The sequence below is a fragment of the Hesperophylax consimilis genome, chromosome 12 (genome assembly GCF_061612785.1).
Source record: "Hesperophylax consimilis isolate HC1 chromosome 12, BYU_Hcon_1.0, whole genome shotgun sequence".
In the NCBI taxonomy this organism is placed as follows: Eukaryota; Metazoa; Arthropoda; class Insecta; order Trichoptera; family Limnephilidae; genus Hesperophylax; species Hesperophylax consimilis.
This window is the reverse complement of record NC_142847.1, coordinates 37,546,741-37,566,093: the sequence shown is the minus strand read 5'-3', so window position 1 is coordinate 37,566,093 and position 19,353 is coordinate 37,546,741. Positions and strand designations below refer to the sequence as shown.

At 36.8% G+C, this 19,353-nt stretch overlaps 1 protein-coding gene and 1 non-coding gene across 2 annotated transcripts; one reads left to right on the top strand and one right to left on the bottom strand.

Moving 5' to 3' along the window:
* Positions 1 to 2,005: 2,005 nt before the first annotated feature.
* LOC149419588 (uncharacterized) lies at positions 2,006 to 3,103 on the top strand. The gene has a single exon (XM_089637609.1). It carries the CDS (start codon positions 2,006 to 2,008, stop codon positions 3,101 to 3,103), a length of 1,098 nt encoding a protein of 365 aa, XP_089493735.1.
* Positions 3,104 to 9,688: 6,585 nt separating this feature from the next.
* TRNAV-CAC (transfer RNA valine (anticodon CAC)) lies at positions 9,689 to 9,761 on the bottom strand. The gene has a single exon. It is a non-coding gene; the product is annotated as a tRNA-Val (tRNA).
* Between the last annotated feature and the right edge of the window lie 9,592 nt (positions 9,762 to 19,353).

Genomic DNA, 19,353 nt, shown 5'->3' with positions numbered 1-19,353 from the left:
TCATGTTAAAGATGTTTCAAGCAAGGCTCCGGCGCTGTTCCTAAAGCTGAGGAGACTCTCCACCGCTGAATGGGGACTACGCAGTCCGGCACTACGTGCTCTGTACAGGGGCGTATACGTTGCGCAAGTTTCGTATGCTGCCTCTGTTTGGGAGCACCGCCTGGATAACTGCCTTATACTCCTCGCTCTTACTAGGGGCCAGCGAACTTCTTTGCTGGCACTATCTGGCGCATACCGTACTGTTGCTTCGGACGCTTTGCCAGTTTTGGCCGGCATTTTGCCAATCGATCTGGAGATTAGGGAAGTCTTAACCAAGCAGAGACTTTCCAGAGGATCCCCGGCAACCCATCTTGGTGTCGTTCTGACACCAGGTGGACCGGGAACTCTCCCTGGACTGCTTCGGACGATGAGGGACCTTTCGCTTAAAGAGTGGCAGGTCCGTTGGGATAGGTCGAGCATGGGAAGATGGACCTTTTCCTTCTTCCCATCAGTTAAACTCAGAATGGAAGGGGCCTTCCTCAAACTGGACCATCACATGACGCAGCTCCTCTCAGGACATGGGGAATTCAGGGGGAGGCTTCACAGCCTTGCCCTGTCTACCCATCCCAATTGCGCTTGTGGCAATACTTACCAGTCGGCCGAGCACATTCTGTGGCACTGTGAGATCTTGAAGGATGCCAGAGACGAAATGATAGACGGTCTGAATGTCCCCATTAGACCGGTGTGGAACACCGATCTTGTTTCTAACAGAGTTAATTTCGAATGTCTGAGGAAGTTTACTAGGATCTGGGTTGAGAGATGGTCTGAGCTTAGAGTCGCTGACTAGCGTGATAACTGAGAACCCCTGGTGTATTGCTCCTGCTCCATGACTAATTCTTTTACAAATCTCCGATTATTGTTTATGCTATTCTGTTCTTCTTATTTTTATTATTTTTCTTTCCTTACTGTACCAGCTGCTGCAGATGATTTTTCTTTCGTTTACATTTCTTTTAAATAACTTGTCTCTTATTTTTCTTCTTATTTTCAGTTTTCTTTTCTTATGTTTTACTTTTTTGTTATCTTATACTTCACATGCTGTCCTCTTTACAGACTATGCAGATTTTATTTTTACACTTTCAACTTTGTTTTTTTGGCACTTTTGGATTGTTTATTGTTTTCCTTTTCTCTTTTCTTTTCTCTTCTTTTATATGTATTTTTTTTTCTTTTTTCAGTAACGGCAACGAGTTTACAGGCTAGAACTGAACTCCGTTGTTTGTCTTGTATTGTTTACTTCTCCCCAATAGGGGTTGGACAACGGGCCTCGTCCCCGCATTACCTTGCTGGAGCTTCTTTTATTTCCTTTTTTTTTACCGGGGGACTCCGCCAATCACCTGCGCCACCCCTGAGGAGCGTTGGTGGTCAGAGGGGCGACTGTGCGGGTTGGGGTAACCTCCACCCTGCCTCCGACCTCCTGACGCTTCTTTCCCCTAGGTTCTTTAGGGTTTATCCCTCTTTTTCCCATACTTATCTTCAGGGCTCCACCGGGTGGTTGGCTAAGGGGTGTGGAAGTCCTGACCTGCGCCAGTCGCCCCAACCACCACCAATCTCTCAACAGGACTGCCAGTCGTGGTTCGGCGAAACTCCCCCGCCACTCTATTATGTCACTTATTTCTTCTTTGTGTTTACAGGTACTGGAGTGTGGGTTCCCTCCACCAACTATTTGCCTGACACTTTTCACCTGATTGTTTGATGTTTATTGTTCTGTGTTGTTCTTAGACTAGTAACTGTAAGCGCTCGCATTACCGCTTCCTAACACCGTATGCGGGGACATTGAAGGTCTAGCTTCATTTTGTACTTCGTAGAGCCGTTTATTCAAAAAAATTAGATTCATGCGAGAGCTCCGAAGGGGTGACCATAAGTCACCTATACCGGGGTGGGACAGGGTGGGTGTAACCTTCAATGGTTACGTACTGATCCACGCGCTTACTCTGCATTCGTGGCAAACAGATTGGGTGAAATAGATGAGATGACCAGCATACCTAACTGGAGGTGGGTGCCGACGAAGTTGAACCCCGCCGACATCGGAACACGTGACTCTGAAGTGCCTGATCTATCACCAAAAGGAAGATGGTTTTGTGGCCCTGCATTTCTTACTGCTCCTGAAAGCGAGTGGCCAAAGGAGCGATCTCCCACCAAGAAACCCGACAACGACGTATTGGAGGTCAGGCCCCATTATGTAGGCCTAATAACCACTACAGGAGAGGCGTTCCCCTTAATCAAACGGTTCTCATCTTGGAACCGGCTAATTCGATCTACAGCATGGATACTCCGTTTTGTCAGGCGGTGCCGATTGGGGTCTCACAAACCCGCCGAGGGCACATTACGAGCAGAGGAACTGAAAGAAGCAGAGATCAGATGGGTCAGGAAATCCCAGGAAGACGCCTTCGCAGCTGATCTGCATACCATACGACATGGAAAGGCGCTACCTGCTGGCAGTCGTCTTAATTCCTTGACTCCCTTCCTCGGCCCAGATGATGTCTTGCGGATGAGTTCCCGATTACGAGCCCTGACAAAGACCACGAGCGTGGCCAAGACCCCCATCATATTGGATGGCAACGACCCGTACGCTCGGCTGCTGGTAGGCCACTACCATGAGAAGGGAGACCACCCTAGCACCGAGAAGACAGTGGCGGAGATGCGCTGCAGTTTTTTCATTCTACGGCTCCGCACTATCAGCCGGAAAATAACACACGACTGCCCCACTTGCCGCATACGAAGAAGCAAGCCCTCTCCACCATTAATGGTGGCGCTACCATCTTACCGCCTGTTACATCATGTGCGTCCCTTTACTCACTGTGGGCTGGACTACTTCGGGCCAATGGAGGTCACAGTTGGCAGACACCGGGAGAAGCGCTATGGGGCAATTTTTACCTGCCTTTCCACCCGCGCTATTCACCTGGAACTTGCTGTTACGTTGACTGCCGACTCTGCCATTATGGCCTTGCAAAGAATGACCGCCCGAAGAGGTCAGCCCGAAGTTCTGTACTCGGACAACGGAACGAATTTCCATGGAGCAGACGCTGAGATCAGGGAAGCCTTGGATTCACTAAAACAAGATTCTTGAATTATGGACGCCATGGCTACCAAAGGCATTGAGTGGCGTTTCATACCGCCACTCAGTCCCCACATGGGGGGAGCCTGGGAAAGACTAGTACGGTCGGTGAAACGGGCCTTGAAAGCTACCTTAAAGGAAAGGGCGCCGAGGGAAGAGACCCTGCGCACAGCACTGGCAGAAGCTGAGTTTGTTGTCAACAACCGACCACTGACTCACGTCTCTGTTGACCCACGAGATGAAGACCCCTTGACACCAAACCACTTCCTTCTGGGGTCAGTCGGAAAGCGCCCCCATTTGTCCCTGTATGACAAAAAAGAAGAAGAGGTATGTCTCCGCCGCCAATGGCGTATCGGGCAACAACTTGCAGATATGTTCTGGAGGCGCTGGCTCCGAGAGTACATCCCCACTATGGGCGCCCGACAGAAGTGGCACCACCCGGCCGAGCCCATCAAAAAGGATGACCTTGTGGTGATCATGGATCCTGCGCTACCCCGGAACAGTTGGCCGCGCGGCCGAGTCATCGATGCAAAACCCGCCGCTGATGGTCAAGTGAGGACCGCCCGCATTCAAACAGCTTCCGGGATATATGTGCGGCCAGCCGTTAAGATTGCCGTACTGCTGCCAGCCCCAAAATCCACCACTCCAAAACCATCTACAACACGGCCCGTCCAACTGCGAACAAGGGGTACCGGTTGTCCAGATCGTCGAAACACTTCACGTCCTCTCAAATAGCTTGGCGCAGAGGGCTGCACCGGGGGGAGTATATCGGACGCTTGTTCATTATAATTTAAGAATGACTTTATATTGTTTTTGTTTACATCTTTCGCTACTATTTACTACTATAAGAAATAAATAAATATTGTTTGCGTATAATGTTAATCCGTGGATGTGACATTAATAAACTATTTTGAAATTGTCCACATTCACGGAACTCTGCATTGTGTACCTAGCTTTAAGATTGTCAAATTCCTTGAAATGTAAAAAATGTAACTTGTAAAAAAATAAACAATAAACAATTGGCCGGCGGGTAGCAAATTAGAAAGTGTGGGGTCCAAGGCTGGCTGGTACGCTCCAACGGCTATAGAAATCCGACCAATGAGAAGCCATAAAACGGTCCGCTGGACCTTGGCTGACCTTTTTTTATGTGCCGTTGCCGAGTCGCAACTTTGACAAAAAGCAGCATTTTTAAATTCTAAATTCTCTTTCTCCATTGGATCACCCTCGCCTCGGACCTTCGCATCTACGAGCTACCTGCCGCTGCCCCTTTCTGCCGAGTTCTGAGAATTTTATTGGCCTTTCTCTTTCAACAGAAGAATCCTGCATCGACAAGATTCCGGCGGGCACCACGTGGCTTAAGAAGCTGACATACTTAACTGCCTTTTTAAAGGCAATCTTTCATTTATTTGCATTTGCACAAAGTCGTCTATATACCAGAAACGTCCTTTTCAGGACGAGGTTCAATTGATTTGCATTTCGCACAAAGTCGTGTATATTCCAGAAACGTCCTTTTCAGGACGAAAGTCAATTGATTGGCATTTACAAAGTCGTTTGAGTCGTGTAACTAACCCCTATTTTTTTCAGTCTGTATGCACACGACATTTAGTCGGGTACAATATCGATTAGAGAGGTAGTTGGCTTACCTGTGCTTTCCTTTTTAGACGTACGCAAGGATTTTTGCTTCAGAAGTTTTCTTTTCAACGCAGTTTTCATTCGTTTTGTTGTAGCGGTATCCTCATTTCCTATAATCATTTTTCGTGTAGTACGTTAGTCACTAATGAAACTCTGTTCATTTACAGGTATTTTTTTATCTTTAGGACAGTCACATTTACTGAAATCTTTGCATTTGCAAGACGAAATATCAAACAGCACATTACTAATGCGACGGAATTCCTCCATTTTTTTCTCCGGTATTTTAGGATGTGACTTAAGAAGGTTTTTGCATTTAAAATGATATGACCTCAACATGCGTGCTACTCGCGAGTGTGTAACGATGGAAATAGAAGCCTTTCTCCATATTTCTTCAATTCGTGCTGTCACAGTACACTCTATTTGCTGAAATTTGGGTTCTAGTTTGGTCTCTTGATTTAATTTTATTTGATGCCTGGTCCACTCAAAAAACTTCATAACATCACAATAAGTTGGTAAAACATTGTCTTTAACGTCGCAAATTTCACCAAATATGGGACTTTTTAACGCATTCCGAGTACGTTCCATTGCGAAAACTTCTGCAACGCGACCTACAGCTTAAAGAGCCGTAGCGATACTGACTCCAAACTCCGACGTCGGTTGCGCAGAGTCGCTGCGCTTAGTGCAATCGGTGCTTCCCCCGCACTAACCTCGAGCCACTAATAATCAAAACTCGGATTTTTTGTAAATGAATTCGTAAATACGTACCATATTTGATATAGAATATTATAAAAAATATAGTATAAAGGATTCGTAGTAACTTTTATACACACTAGAAAATACCTCTAAAAATGAAAATTTTCAAAACTTTCAAGTAAATCCGGAGGAAAAAGATCGTATCAGAAATTTAAAAAATTTTAAACACGTCGGTTTGAACCCATTTGGCACCTTTTTATCGCTAACAGAATCTAAAATTATATATTTTTTTAAATGACCCACTTTAATATACATTCTACTTTCATTATATCCAAGGGATTAAGCTTATCGTCTCAGCTGCAAGATATCATTTAGCATTATTTGTTTGATTTGTTTACATACTTTTGAGCCAACTCGGCCCTTCAAAATTACGCTTTTAATTTGCAAATCACTTATTTATTTCGTTCAATCTCTTCTGTGAAATGTATTTAAAAATGTAACAATTTTCTTCTCGCGCGATTAATCCCTGATTTATTGCTGGCAACACTTGAATTTGGGGAATGACAGCCGTGTGTTAACAATGTTGACAGCAGCGATAATAATACATTACTCTGTTAATAAATTAAACCAGAATCCGGAATCAGGGAGGCCTTTAACCAGATCATTCGAACGTAAATAAAGGTTTAAATTATGTTTTTCGTTCGTTTAATATGTTGTTTTACTTAAATTAATATGTTTAATGACACTAATGTTGAACATTTACTATGATTGGATTTTTGTTAGTAGTTTAAAATGCAATTAATTTGTATTGATTTATCTCATTTTCATTTTATTTGGTAACTTTGTATCCTATCTAAAACTAAACTTTTTTCCTCTTTACAATACATACGAAAATCGTGGATACCAAATTAAATGTGACTCCTTACTAGTTGATACTTATGTTAAGGCTATTATTACAGAATAATTATTTCTGTTTTGGGTCCGTCTATGTGTAACTCTGGTTCAATGAACTCGGATTTGTTATGATTTTAAGTGTAATTTTCAATTCATTATCGAAAATTCTAATATTGGTTTTGGGTCTGTGTATGTGTAACTCTGCATCAATAAACTCGGATTTTTTTATTAAGGTGTCATTTTTTAAATTGAAACTAATTCTTGCATCCGAATTACAACTAATTACAGCCTCAGATGAACATGAATTCAGGACTGTAAATGAATTTAAAATGAGTACGAAATCAATGATGTTTGTTGGAATTGGGTGATCATATATGCAAGGATGAAGCAAGTTATGGAAATAAGGAAACATGATAACTCCAGTAAGGTGAGCTAGAGATAGGTAAGAATTGGATAAATGACATTTCAGTAGGAACTATACATATTCTCATTTTAAAACAACACACTGATAGTTTCAAGAATTTATGTATTATTTTTATTGTAAAAAACAGTGATTTTAGTAATATTCCACAACATTTACAACTAATAACTTACATACGAGTATATAAATCAATTGCATACGTTAATTATATCAGTTGCAATGCAGCCTTGTGTTAAATAAATTGCTTATTCACTGAGATTTTACTGGGAAATGTTGCTGAAAATCTTAGAAGAAAGGTGGTTTAATAGCGTAGTCATTTGCCAGAGCCATGATCATTGGTAGGTTGGTTTCGCCTGTTAAAAAATATTCACCTTTGCTGCCTATCTCTGGGGAAGTTATCAGGGAAATAAATCGTAATACGTTCCAGAACATTAGGATTTAAAATGTGTCCATCGAGCAGCATATGTGCTGCTGAAACTATTGCAATTTTAAATTCAGGCAAGCGATGATAAATAATAAATAAAGGATAGTATAAAGTAACCATAGAATAAAAGAGAAAACTATAAGTCCCTTTGAACATAATCTTTTATAAACACATTTGAATAGAAACTTGCCGTCGGTCTCTTTTACACTTGTTTGATACTGCTCATCGCCATCCCATTTGAATAACGTAACCGTGATGAAACACAGTTTTGTATTGGAAACGTGAGCCTCGATTAGGCACATATTCGGACCACGAAACACGCCTACAAGGCACTTCTTTTGTTATTCTTTATTATTTGGTACGTTCCTAAAATTAATATAATATTTAACAGAAAATTAATGATCATTTTCAAAATTGGAGCTGATGTGTCAAGAATTCAGATAAATGATTTAGTACTCGTACGTACCTACAATATTTTTTCCCGATTATTTTTATTCTATATTTGAAAAACGTACCTATAATATCTTTTATTTACATTTCTTAGGGTTAATCTTGACAGGTAAGGTAACAATTACGTGATTTATCAAAGGGTTTGCATTTTTTTAGCTAACATGAGGTTTCAATCCTGCAATAAATTATAATACTTCGAGATTCTACGAGGGTCTGCTGCGCTGCAGCATCGTTGTCTACTGTCCCGGGTAAAAATCACAACTGTTAATGTTAGTAGCCACTTCTGGTCTAGAGTCTGGACTAGCTAGAGATCCGAAAAAAACTGTTGCTTATAACTACTACTGCGTACTGGTACGTTTGTTTAACTGACATTTCAATGAATGACACTGCATGCTGACATTTAAGTCTAAGGGAGACAAGCCAAACATACCAAACATGTTTTACATCATCCTATCCTCTTCCTATTTTCCTCTTCCTCTCCCCTTCCTTTAACACCAAATTAATTTTAAGATACTAAAACTTCATTTCTAATGCACTTTAACATAAGAAACTTCTGTGGCTTGACTTCAGTTAACTTGTATATTTATCTCGTATATTATATAAAAGCTGTTTGTTTCTTACAAATAAATAAATAAATCTGTTAAATGAAAGTGGACCATTTATTTTACGATTGTTTCTCCTACATAAACTGACTGGAGAATATCTTATTTTGTCTCTTCTCTTGTACAACATAGTTATCCTCGATACACTGCAAATAACAAAAATACTGTCCACACAGCTTTTCAAATAAATTGATGGTTAAATTTAATGGTATTAGTATATCCTAATTTTGACGTTAACTAACCGAAAAAGTTGATTAATATTGTTATTATTGAATTAGTAACAAAAAAGGAGGTTATTTATAAAAAAATTCTACTGTTTAATTATTATTGTAGTTACCACAGTTCGAAAATGTCTTCGGAAGGCGAAAAAGACGTCTCGCGTAGTAATAATAACACAGTAAAGTTTGTTTATAAATAAAAATTTTATAAATAATATTTTAATTAAAACGGAGTTGAACAAATTAAACTAAAAACCGATAAAGAGATAGTATCCACTACATTACCGTATAATAACTTTCATATTCATAAGACACGGAGAACAAATTTAATACCCAAACCATAAAATGAACTTCCAAGTTTGTACGTGTAAAAGTTTTGTCATACGCCTCCTAGTTTCTCGTTAGTTACAAACAACATAATTTATTATATTCAATATCGAAACACGAGAAAACTTCGTTTTTGTTAACCAGAAAGTCTGCGTAAACTGGAAAATTGATTATCGGTTCTAGCATTAAATAATGTAAAACTCGATAACACTTCCTCGAAACTTGAAACTAAATTTAACAAATTCTATTCGATTAATATCGAAACTGGAAATAATGATATTTAACTAATTTATCGCCACAAAAGATTTTTTTTGTGCAAGCTTTACTACAACACAGCTTTTGAAAGCCTTCTCTTTAGAGTTTTACTATTTAAATTCCCAAGACAAACAATGTCATGAGATATATGGTATTTCAATATAGGATTAGATATTAGATATAGGATTTTCAAGGCCAAAAGTATTATTCATTTTTGGGTTAAAATGCCGTGATACATTTATCCCTTTGAAGAAAAAATTTTTAGGGCACCGTGTCCATCTGTCCTAAACTGTAAAGAGTGGGAAGCGCAGTAACCCAAAAAATTAATCAATATCAAATATGGTGACCGTTTTTAACAGCTTTATAGAAACCAAAATGTTCTATCAGTTTTTTATCTCTGGACGCAAAAAAATGATCAATGAGAGCTATTTCTTATACTTCTTTATTTGGTGTAAAATCGATTAACTCAATATATTATAATTCTTAATTTAACAATTTCTTACACGTGTATTTTAAAATGATTTTTTGTAACAAGACACGACGTTTGTGTGAAAATATGTGCAACTTAAACTCATAATTTAAATCTTCAATTTTTGTGAAACCAAAACTGACAAAATTTTCTCTATCCCCTTGTCAAAAAAAATCATGTAAATTTGAGCTCACTCAAAAAAAAAAAAGAAATGTTTCCGCCCGGGATCGAACCGGGGGCCTTGTGCGTGTGAAGCACACGTGATAACCGCTACACTACGGAAACATACGCTGAAATATTTCAGTACATATTTTCTACGAAATGTAGCAACTGACCAATAATGATATAATCATAGAAATTGAATAAAACCTCAACAGTACTTGTAATTCAAAATATAAAAAAACATGTACTGCACAAAAATACAGAGTAAAAAGGGTATAGCTTATGGGTTACATCCTATTTCTTCCAGCTAACCCAACACATACACATTATATTAAATAACCCAACAATTACATGTTAACAAATGTATGTATTAAATTTTTTTAAAAACATAGGTATTTAATTTATGTAAGGTATTCATTTAAAGTGTAGTGCCATTTAAATATGATTTAAGATTTTCACGGCCAAAAGTATTTTTGCTATTTGTTTTTGGGGTGTTATGCCGTGTTGCGCTATCTCCTTCTTTAGTCAACGTTTCGGACAACATTGCAGTGTCCATCATCAGGGCAGATGTGTTATTTGAGGTTGTGTCAAAAAGTGAGCTTATGTATGGGGTTGTGATACCGTGTTGCCAGCTCCAACCCTCTGAGCTAACATTAGCGTATCATTTTTTATTTAAAGTGGTTTTCTTCGTTTAGCTCTGGTGTAGCCGTCAATTACCGGATACCAAGAACTATTGAGCTTAGCTCCATCGTCTCTATTAATGTTTACGGGATTTTTATGAATTTCAATGGCCTCCGTAATCAGCCGTGCTCTATAAGTTTTGGGTCTCCCCAGGATTTCAGGGAAAAATCCAAAGTAATGCCCAGTGTCAATCAAATGCTCGGCAATTGCCGATTTGTCAGGGTGGCCGAGTTTACAAGCTCTCGAGTGTTCTGAAATTTTTTTGGAGATAGTCCGCTCTGCCTGGCCTACATAGACCTTGTCACATCCAGAACAGCTGAGTTTATACACTCCATCTGTTTCCAGAGGAAACTTAGTCTTAGCAGACCTCAATAAGTCCTTTATCTTTGTTGTTGTTCCGAAGACAGTCTTGATACTTTCCTTTCTCAATAGCCTGGCGATTTTGTCTATCACATTGTGCACATAAGGCAGGAAGGCACAGCCTTTCGACTCTTGTTCAATTCTGTCTTCGTTTGGTGCAGATTTGCTGATTTGCCTTGTCTGACTTTCTGGGTAACCGTTAAGCTCCAGTGCATCGGTCAGCTTCGTAAATTCCGCTCCGATTTTATGTTCTTCACATATTCTGGTCGCTCGGGTCACCAATGTATGGATAAGTCCTCTCTTCTGCGCTGGGTGGTGGTGCGAATCAGCGTGTAAGTGCCGATTCGTATGGGTTGGTTTCCTATATACAGTATGCCCTAGGCTACCATCGTGTTTTCGCATCACCTCCACATCTAGAAAAGGCAGGATTTTATTTTAATAATTATTGCTTATAAAATAATTGTTACCCTTTGTGTTTTGCATAAAAAAAATCTTGTCTTAAACATTAGTTTACCAAAAAAATAATAATTATATATATAATTAAACTCAGTAAACGCCAAAGATGTTTTTATCATCCAAAAGAGGTGCTGATCCAAAATACGTATCCATAGTATGCGGTGATTACTCACTCGATGTTTAAGATACATGTTCTTTCCAGTTTGTATTTGCATCTAGTAGTATTCCCAGCAGTGAACAAGTTTGGGAAGGTTTGATATGATTGTTATTAAAGATAACAATTATGTTTATAGGTGTAGCTTGTACTGGACAAAATTTTAGAAGTTCAGTTTTGTTTGTGTCAAGCGACAGATTTTGTGATAACAGCCAGTTTGCTATTGATTGACAAGTCTCGTTAACATGTTCATTAAACTCGCCAACGTCTCCAGTACATTCAAATAACAGAGCAGTGTCATCAGCAAACATTGAACATTCTGTGCCAGCAAATTATTGGAAGTTCTTTTATGTACACAAGGAAGAGGAAAGGCCCAAGAATGCTTCCTTGTGGCACGCCCTTGTTTATGGTTCTCCATTGTGATTCTACCATGTGTTGAATCATTTTTTCGTTAATATTTGAATTTTTTGCTAACGATTGTTTTTTTTCATTCAACTTTGATATTTGATGAATTGTTCAAATCTTGTGAAACAACCCGTCATAAGAATATTATAATTAAATTCACAACACTTAACTAAACAGTGCCCAATTTATAAGGAAAATGTCTTTCTAATAAAAATTATTTCTGCGCAATCTTGTATATCTATTTTAAAATATATTTTCTTAGATCATATTTAATACGTGGCACTTTTTAATGTAAATACCAGGCACGTATAATAAAAATTAAAAAAAAATATTTCAGTTTAAACGTATCATTCTTCATGTTAAAAACAGCTAAAAAGTTGAAAATCATATTCGTTAGCAGCTAAATACCCTCATAATTCACACCACTTGGCGTCTTATTACTTATTTCGCAAAGCGAGTGCCAAAATTCACAGCATTTAAAACATGGTGGATTGTTGCTCTCGGCTAGAAGTAGAAAATAGTAGAATTTACTAGACGTCAACAAGAATTCAAATGAAACATTATCTTTTCTAAAGGAACAATACAGTACAGTGGGCTGACCTCAAAGGTTTTTACCTAGGTGCGGACAGAACATAAATAATTAATTGATTGATTTTTTTTTTAATTCAAAAATCGAATTAAAAAAGGGTTGAGCCAATGTGCGTGCCATAAGATGTTTGACAGAAAAATAACAAAGGTACAAGTTTTTGATTAGTTGTATTTTTAAATCCACTAAATAACAGTAAATTATTAAATAAAAATTCAATTAAAAAAAATTATTTTGGATTCACCTAGATTCAGTCCTTTAAAAAAATTCTTTCATCATAAGTTTAGTAACCTAGAAAAATTCTGATTCAAACAATTACAAAATAACAAGTAACTTTCATAGTTGTTGTCTTCAGGAACGTATCACGTTACATGGCACTTGCAGGTCCAGACCGTATCTTCTCTCTCCGAGATACTGGCGATTATTCCACAAATTATGGCAGGTTCAAAGAAAACCATTGTTTAAGATTGCTTTATTGTTCTGCATCTAAATTGATATATTTGTTTGTTTCTCTTGCTTTTACAGACGCAAGGATGGTCCGGTAAATCTAATAATTTTGGTTTCAAAATGATAAGGTCTAATATCTATAATATCTTTAGATAGAAGGAATCATTTTTAAAAACATAGCAGTTCATTGAATAAAATTAAAAAACGTGATACAAATAATTCTTATTTCAAATAACTAGATCCGCAATAAAAATTATGAAATTAAAGGACATATAAATATATGATAGTTTGATGTTTTAGTATCAAGTACATTACTGTTAGGCTTAACAACTGATCACATGTTGAAGGAAAACTGAAATGGGTGTTTTACAGGAACCGTTTAAATGTCCGAAATTAAGAATGGCGCTGATCGACGATTTAGTGAAATGAAAATGTTGAAACACCTCCATCAGAGTAGTAGATACCCTCACTATCGCCCAGGTGAAAGATCACCATTCAGAATCGAAACTGCATGAAATAGCTTTAGCCGTATTTGGTGGCTGCTTCTTAAAAGCCAGGTACTTTCGACCTTCCTTCTCCCCATTTTATTCACTTTCATTTTCACTCTCGGCCTTAAAATATACACCCATTGATACCATAGTCGTACCCGCTCCGAACCGTTTGGAATATTGTGCGATATTAACATAAACTTTAGATATTCAAATATTATTTTTATTTTTTCCTGGAAGGTATATTTATCGAGAATTTATTAGAATTATAATCTGGCACGTTGTCAAGATTCGTAAAAGTTCTAAATAAAGTCTTAAACGCTTTTTAAACATCCCTGCCCTACGTATTTGTTTAATGCGAGGTTCCTTCAACGAACACTTTCCTCGGATATGAATAAAATAAGAATATTATGCAAATGCTTGCAATAAAAAAATATATACAATATACATAACCCGGAGCGCAGAATGTCGCCTTTGTGAAATTATATAGTGTGCCTACATATTGAGCAGTGGAGTCCGGTTACTATGGACCAACGGAATCCATGTCATATGAATCAAATTTTAGTGGAAAACAGTCTGAATTTTTAATTTATTTAGACTTTTAGAATGTTTGGAGAAATTCTTTTAATCGATATTTTAAAGCTATATTTATTGACACAGGACGCATAATTCACTTTCCTCATGAACTTACTAAATTTAACCGATTTATCATTGAGACGCACAGTGTGCGACTTAGTATCTCTTTTCAAAATTTCGAATGGCAGACTGGACGCCATTGATTTGACGAGTCTTATATCGCTCCGTGTACCTACGCGCGACACTCGACAGACCGCTCTATATCAAACGCATATTTTATTGTTTCATTAACTAAGCTTTGTTTTGTAAAATTCCCAATCGGGCAAAATAAAGATTGATGATTACAAAGATGGTTTACAACAAACTGTAGTGTTTATCTTTATAATAATAATAACAAACTTACTTGTCTTGTGTGTATTACCTACTTATATTATTGTACTCTTGTAACTACACTATATTTATATAAACTTATCGAACTCATTGTCCAAATTCCAATAACACCGTAACTATATACTTGAATTGTATCTACTTAACTACCTACCTATATCTGTTATATTTTTCTCAAGTTTATGTATTAGTTTAACCTATGTTCTGTAAAATATTCAACCGACGTACTTTGTACAATAAACTTTGCTTGCTTATGTTTATAAAATAATAACACCATAACAATAACCCTACACATTGTTATGTAAGTTCATACTCAATTTATTATGCTATGTAATTAAAATATTTTATAATGCTACTGAACAACAAAACCCATAACATGTATAATATGTAAAAGCCTTCTAGGCGTTAATAAAATGAAATAAAATAAAATTATTTTGTTTGAACAAAATAATGCGTTTATGACACTAGAACGTGAATCATCGCTTATGCCGCGGATACACATGCCAGTGAAAAGGCATGCTTTTGGTGAGTAGCTGGCATGCTACCTACTCGCGTGCTTGTAGGTCAATATGCACATGCTAGATACGCCAGTAAAAAAATAATGCAATACGCCATGTAACACGCTAGTAATTTTTTTTAATAAAACATCTGCTTTATTTGTTAAACATATTCTGATCGCGCTTGTATTAAATATTGGTGAGTTCTCTGCTGCATTGTATTGTTGGCTTCGTTGGTACGTCTCGTTGGCACATTTAAACCAATGAAGGATTGAATTGTTCAGAACTGTCTAATTATTTTATTATTAAGCAGGTTATGAAGAAACAATTTATCCAAAAAACCTACAATTTTTTTTATTCATGTAATTTTAAATAATTTCTCTTAGTATGGTCACTTCATATTAACATATATTTTTACATTTTAATGAACACTGTTCTTATTTCTTGTATGTATTAAATTCATAATTATTCCTTAAATATACTTCATCTAGATACATTTTTTTTATTTCACTGAGAACTAAGCTCTACATTTTAATGTTTTCATACACTAAACAATTCTGAATTTTTGATTTGTAGTTTGATGATTTGAGAGTTAATTTTGATGGTGTAATTGTGTTGAAAAAACTGAAATATTCTCTTTATTACTTGTTGGGAAGGAAGAGCTTCACAGATGCACTCATAGAAGGCAGTGCATTGAGCTTGCTTGGAAGTCCGCAAGATGGCAGCTAGTAGCCAGTAGTCGCCAGGGCCAGTTAGAACGCTGTCAGACAACTTGGTGTTTTCAGATCTCTAGTCACCATTGTAATAAGTGAAGTATTAATAAATCCATGATTTAACACAAAGAACCTTTTATTTAATATCTCCTCCCACGACGAGCTGGATAACTGTTTGTGGGAACACAACACTACTATACCTATATAGACAGTACAACAATGCCACTTTATGAATGTTTTAAAATTAATTTTAATGTTAATTTATTTTAAAAGAAGAAAAACGCTTATTGAAATAAAATACCATATAATGAAAGATTGAGAAAGAAACACTTAGATAACTGGGGCATGTAGAGCAAATGAACAAAGAAAAGAGTAAAGGAGAATATATAACGCGATTGTGAATGGTAACAGCCGAGAAAGACATGGTGCAATAAATTGAACCAAATACTTGTATTAGGTCATGTCAAGAGTCATAATAACAGAAAAGTGTGTACCAGACTATGTATGCGTGTGAATGAGGCATGTAGTTTCAGTGCCGTCAACCCGGGCGTTTATTTAAGGTTGGTTCTGTACATATGTTTTTTTTTTCATTACCCTCCTCACTAGACAGAGTCTGTTCTGAGGCTGGTAATTAACAATTTATATATAAACCAAATGTTTAGTAAAAAATAGTAAAATAAAAATAATAAGAAAAAAAATAGTAAAAAAATGAGTAATATACAAATAGAAAAATAAGTGTAGTACTATATGTGTTGAAAAATTATGTATAAAAATATGAAATGAGTATTTCGTATTATAATTAATTATAAAATTTTGTGATTTTGTTAGAATTTGTGTGCAGTATGGTTTGTAAAATGCATTAGATGTTTAGAGTATTTCTAATATCTGTTCTTTCTTTTACCATCAACCAGTTTACAAATCTTTTGAACACCCAATTCAAATTATTTGGTCAGACGTAAGTTTTAGTTTGGGTTAGGAACATGTATGCCAAGTTCGGAACAGTGTATGCCAAGATCGTGTCATATCATTACCGTGTGTTCTGTCCTGTAGGCCTACCTCTGCGGAGAAATAGCGTGTTTGTTAGTTAGTTAAAGTTTTGTAACTTCTTGTTTTTCTTATTTTTTTTTCACGTGTTATTGAAAACGACCTATTTAGAAAAAATCACAATAGTACGTCTCTTGCATCTTAAAAAAGTTATGTTAATTTTATTTAACATATTTTTGTGGCCAAATTAATGCCACAAAAATATAATTATACTATTTCTCGTCGAAAATTCATGGCGGTGCTCTTCGATTTTTAATGGTCATTAAATGTTATAGAGTTTAAAGCACCCTAACTTAACTTTTAGCTTATCGTAGATTAAAACCTCTGCTAGAAGTTTTGCTCATAAAAAAGCTGCAATTTATTGTGAAACATGAGTACGAGCAAATTTCAAGGCACGCCAATGATATCGAGCGTACCGTAGTGCGGAAGACAATGTCTGACGCGTTCCGACTGTTCACGCACGGGAAGACGCTTTCGAACTTTACACACGCGCGACCTCCTCTCTCCTCATGGACTCCCGATTCTTGCTCCGGATAAAATATTCTTCCCTGATAGACTACGCCATTAAGCCACGCCGAACGGGGGTGAGGGGTTACGAAATGTGTGGGCTAAAAAATAGAATATGATCGAAAATACGCGTGATCAGCGGAAAAACATGCCCACCAACCGCAAGATATGCAAATCACATTTTGGATAAAGCTTTTTCGTTCTTTTTTCAAGCTGTTATCAGCTCCTCGAAAATGTGTGAAAATATTATTCTTACTAAAATATTTGATTCGAAAATTTTACCAATGCTTTTCTCGAATCATTCCATTTCGATGTCTTTAAAAAATAAATTAAATGTCTTTTTAGTATTTTTCTTTTAGAAAACCTTTTAAAAAATACAACTTTAATTTTCATAATTTACATAATTAGTATTAGTGACTTTAATACATATTATATAGACCATGGTTTATTTACTGTGCAAAAATTACTTAGGTACTTACAAAGTTATTTATAATGATATACAAAACACGTAAATAAACTTACAAATTATATTTTTTGCAGTGTTCATTATTAGGGTGATGTTCGACACGTGGAAAAAATGTACGTAAGTTTTTTTTGCATGGGATATACAGGGTATCCGGAGGAATAGAGCGCTAACGTTGGGAAGTGATTCAACACGATGGTAGATGTAAAAGATAAATAACTATTTTAGAAATTTCCTTGTTTATTTTCCCATACAAAAATATTTTTCCGTAGAAGAATATTTATTTTCCCATACTCAACTCAACATTTTTTAGAACTTCGAAACTTCGAAAAAGTTTTTTTATTTCTAAAATCATTTAGAATAACCCACCAAAGTAAGCGCACTTTACCCCCAGACATCCTGTATTACTCGAAATTTGTTGTTTATTAAAAACAACTACCCTAAAAAGACAATATTAGCAGTCAGTTACTAACGCCGTTACAATGTTCCTCGAATTAGTCGAACGCTTACTTAGAAGCCTTTAACACGTCCATGTTATCATTCTATCTCCAAAATGATCATGGCACACCCATCCAATCCACGCACTCACTAAAACTACTTCCCCCTCCCTAAACCCAGGCTTAAGCGGTGATATTTTCCACTTGACATTTCTTCAGCCCGTTACCCCCTTTTTTTAGCTTTTCCCTCATTCATTTTGCCACCCCAAAGCGATTTATATGTCGCGGGACGAATACTAAATAATGGGCTGGAACTTATGTATGCATGTATCGAACCTGCCACTGGGAGATATAGTAGACAGGCGGTCGGGGCTGTAGGGGTGTAGGGCTGTAGGCCTCCGGTGACGGCACATGTCGCATTGTAGGAAGTCGTTATTATTACGCCTCACTCGGAAAGGTTCAAAATATAAAATCTTTGCCGCCGCCATCCAAACGTGATTTGTAAAATCCTAATTTGGCGGCTTCGGATGTAATTTTACTATCTTCGTACTTTGCTCAAAAAAATCTTAAAAATGATTCAGAAAGATGTTACCATGGGATTAGGTGGCAACAAGTTTAAATAAAATTAATACGTAAAATACTTATTTTGTCAAGGCTAGCTAAAATAAAACCTTGAGTACTCCAATGCAAAATATTAACATCTGAAATGTAAAGGATAGCTTTTTTGTGAAGAGAACGAAAGAGTTACGCTTTTATATTGAAAAAAATATTGTATCGTGAATTAAAACTGGCAAAAAGGGCTTGCTTAGTTATAAAATGATTGAAGCGTAGTTGAATACATCTCGTACACAGCAAATTATTTCAGATTGATTTCCATAAATATTCCTCGTGATGGTTTTAGAATGGCCTTCTGAAAGTTGTCCCGAAGACTAGAGCCTGTAAACTTCCAGGATATATTTGGATTCTTAAATTTGAAAATGAAATATGATGTCGAAATTATCGAAAGGACTCGTTGGTCCCCATTGAAGAGGGCGCCCATTACTCTGGGCTGTTGAACAAGAAAATGGTTTGCTGTTTCGATTTGTACTCTCAGGTTTTGTATAGATTGTATCACAGGTTTGGCAACCGATGTGTCCCAAAATTCCGAGTTGGTAGTCCAAATTTAAATTTATTTTCTTTTATTTACAAATACAGTGATAGAATGGTAGATGCTTTGAGTACTGCGCTGGTGAGAACCTATTATTATGATTCGAAACGCTACAACAAGTTTAGTGATCAGATCTGAGAAACCAGGCATTTTCTATGTCTCTTGTGGAATCTTGTTTGATTTTTCACAAAAATTTGGAGTATGAAAACTACATAATATTATGTCTTATATTATAAAATGAAAATAAAATCGGTGACGACATAAACAAAAAATATTATTATAGTAAAATGTTTTTATGAAGTTTGCGCATCAGATTCGTCGATGCATTAAAAATAGGCACTTTGCTTTGGCTCGATATCGGTAATTA

Excerpts from the sequence above, each read along its gene's own strand:
- LOC149419588 (XM_089637609.1), top strand. The coding sequence starts at position 2,006 with ATGACCAGCATACCTAACTGGAGGTGGGTGCCGACGAAGTTGAACCCC.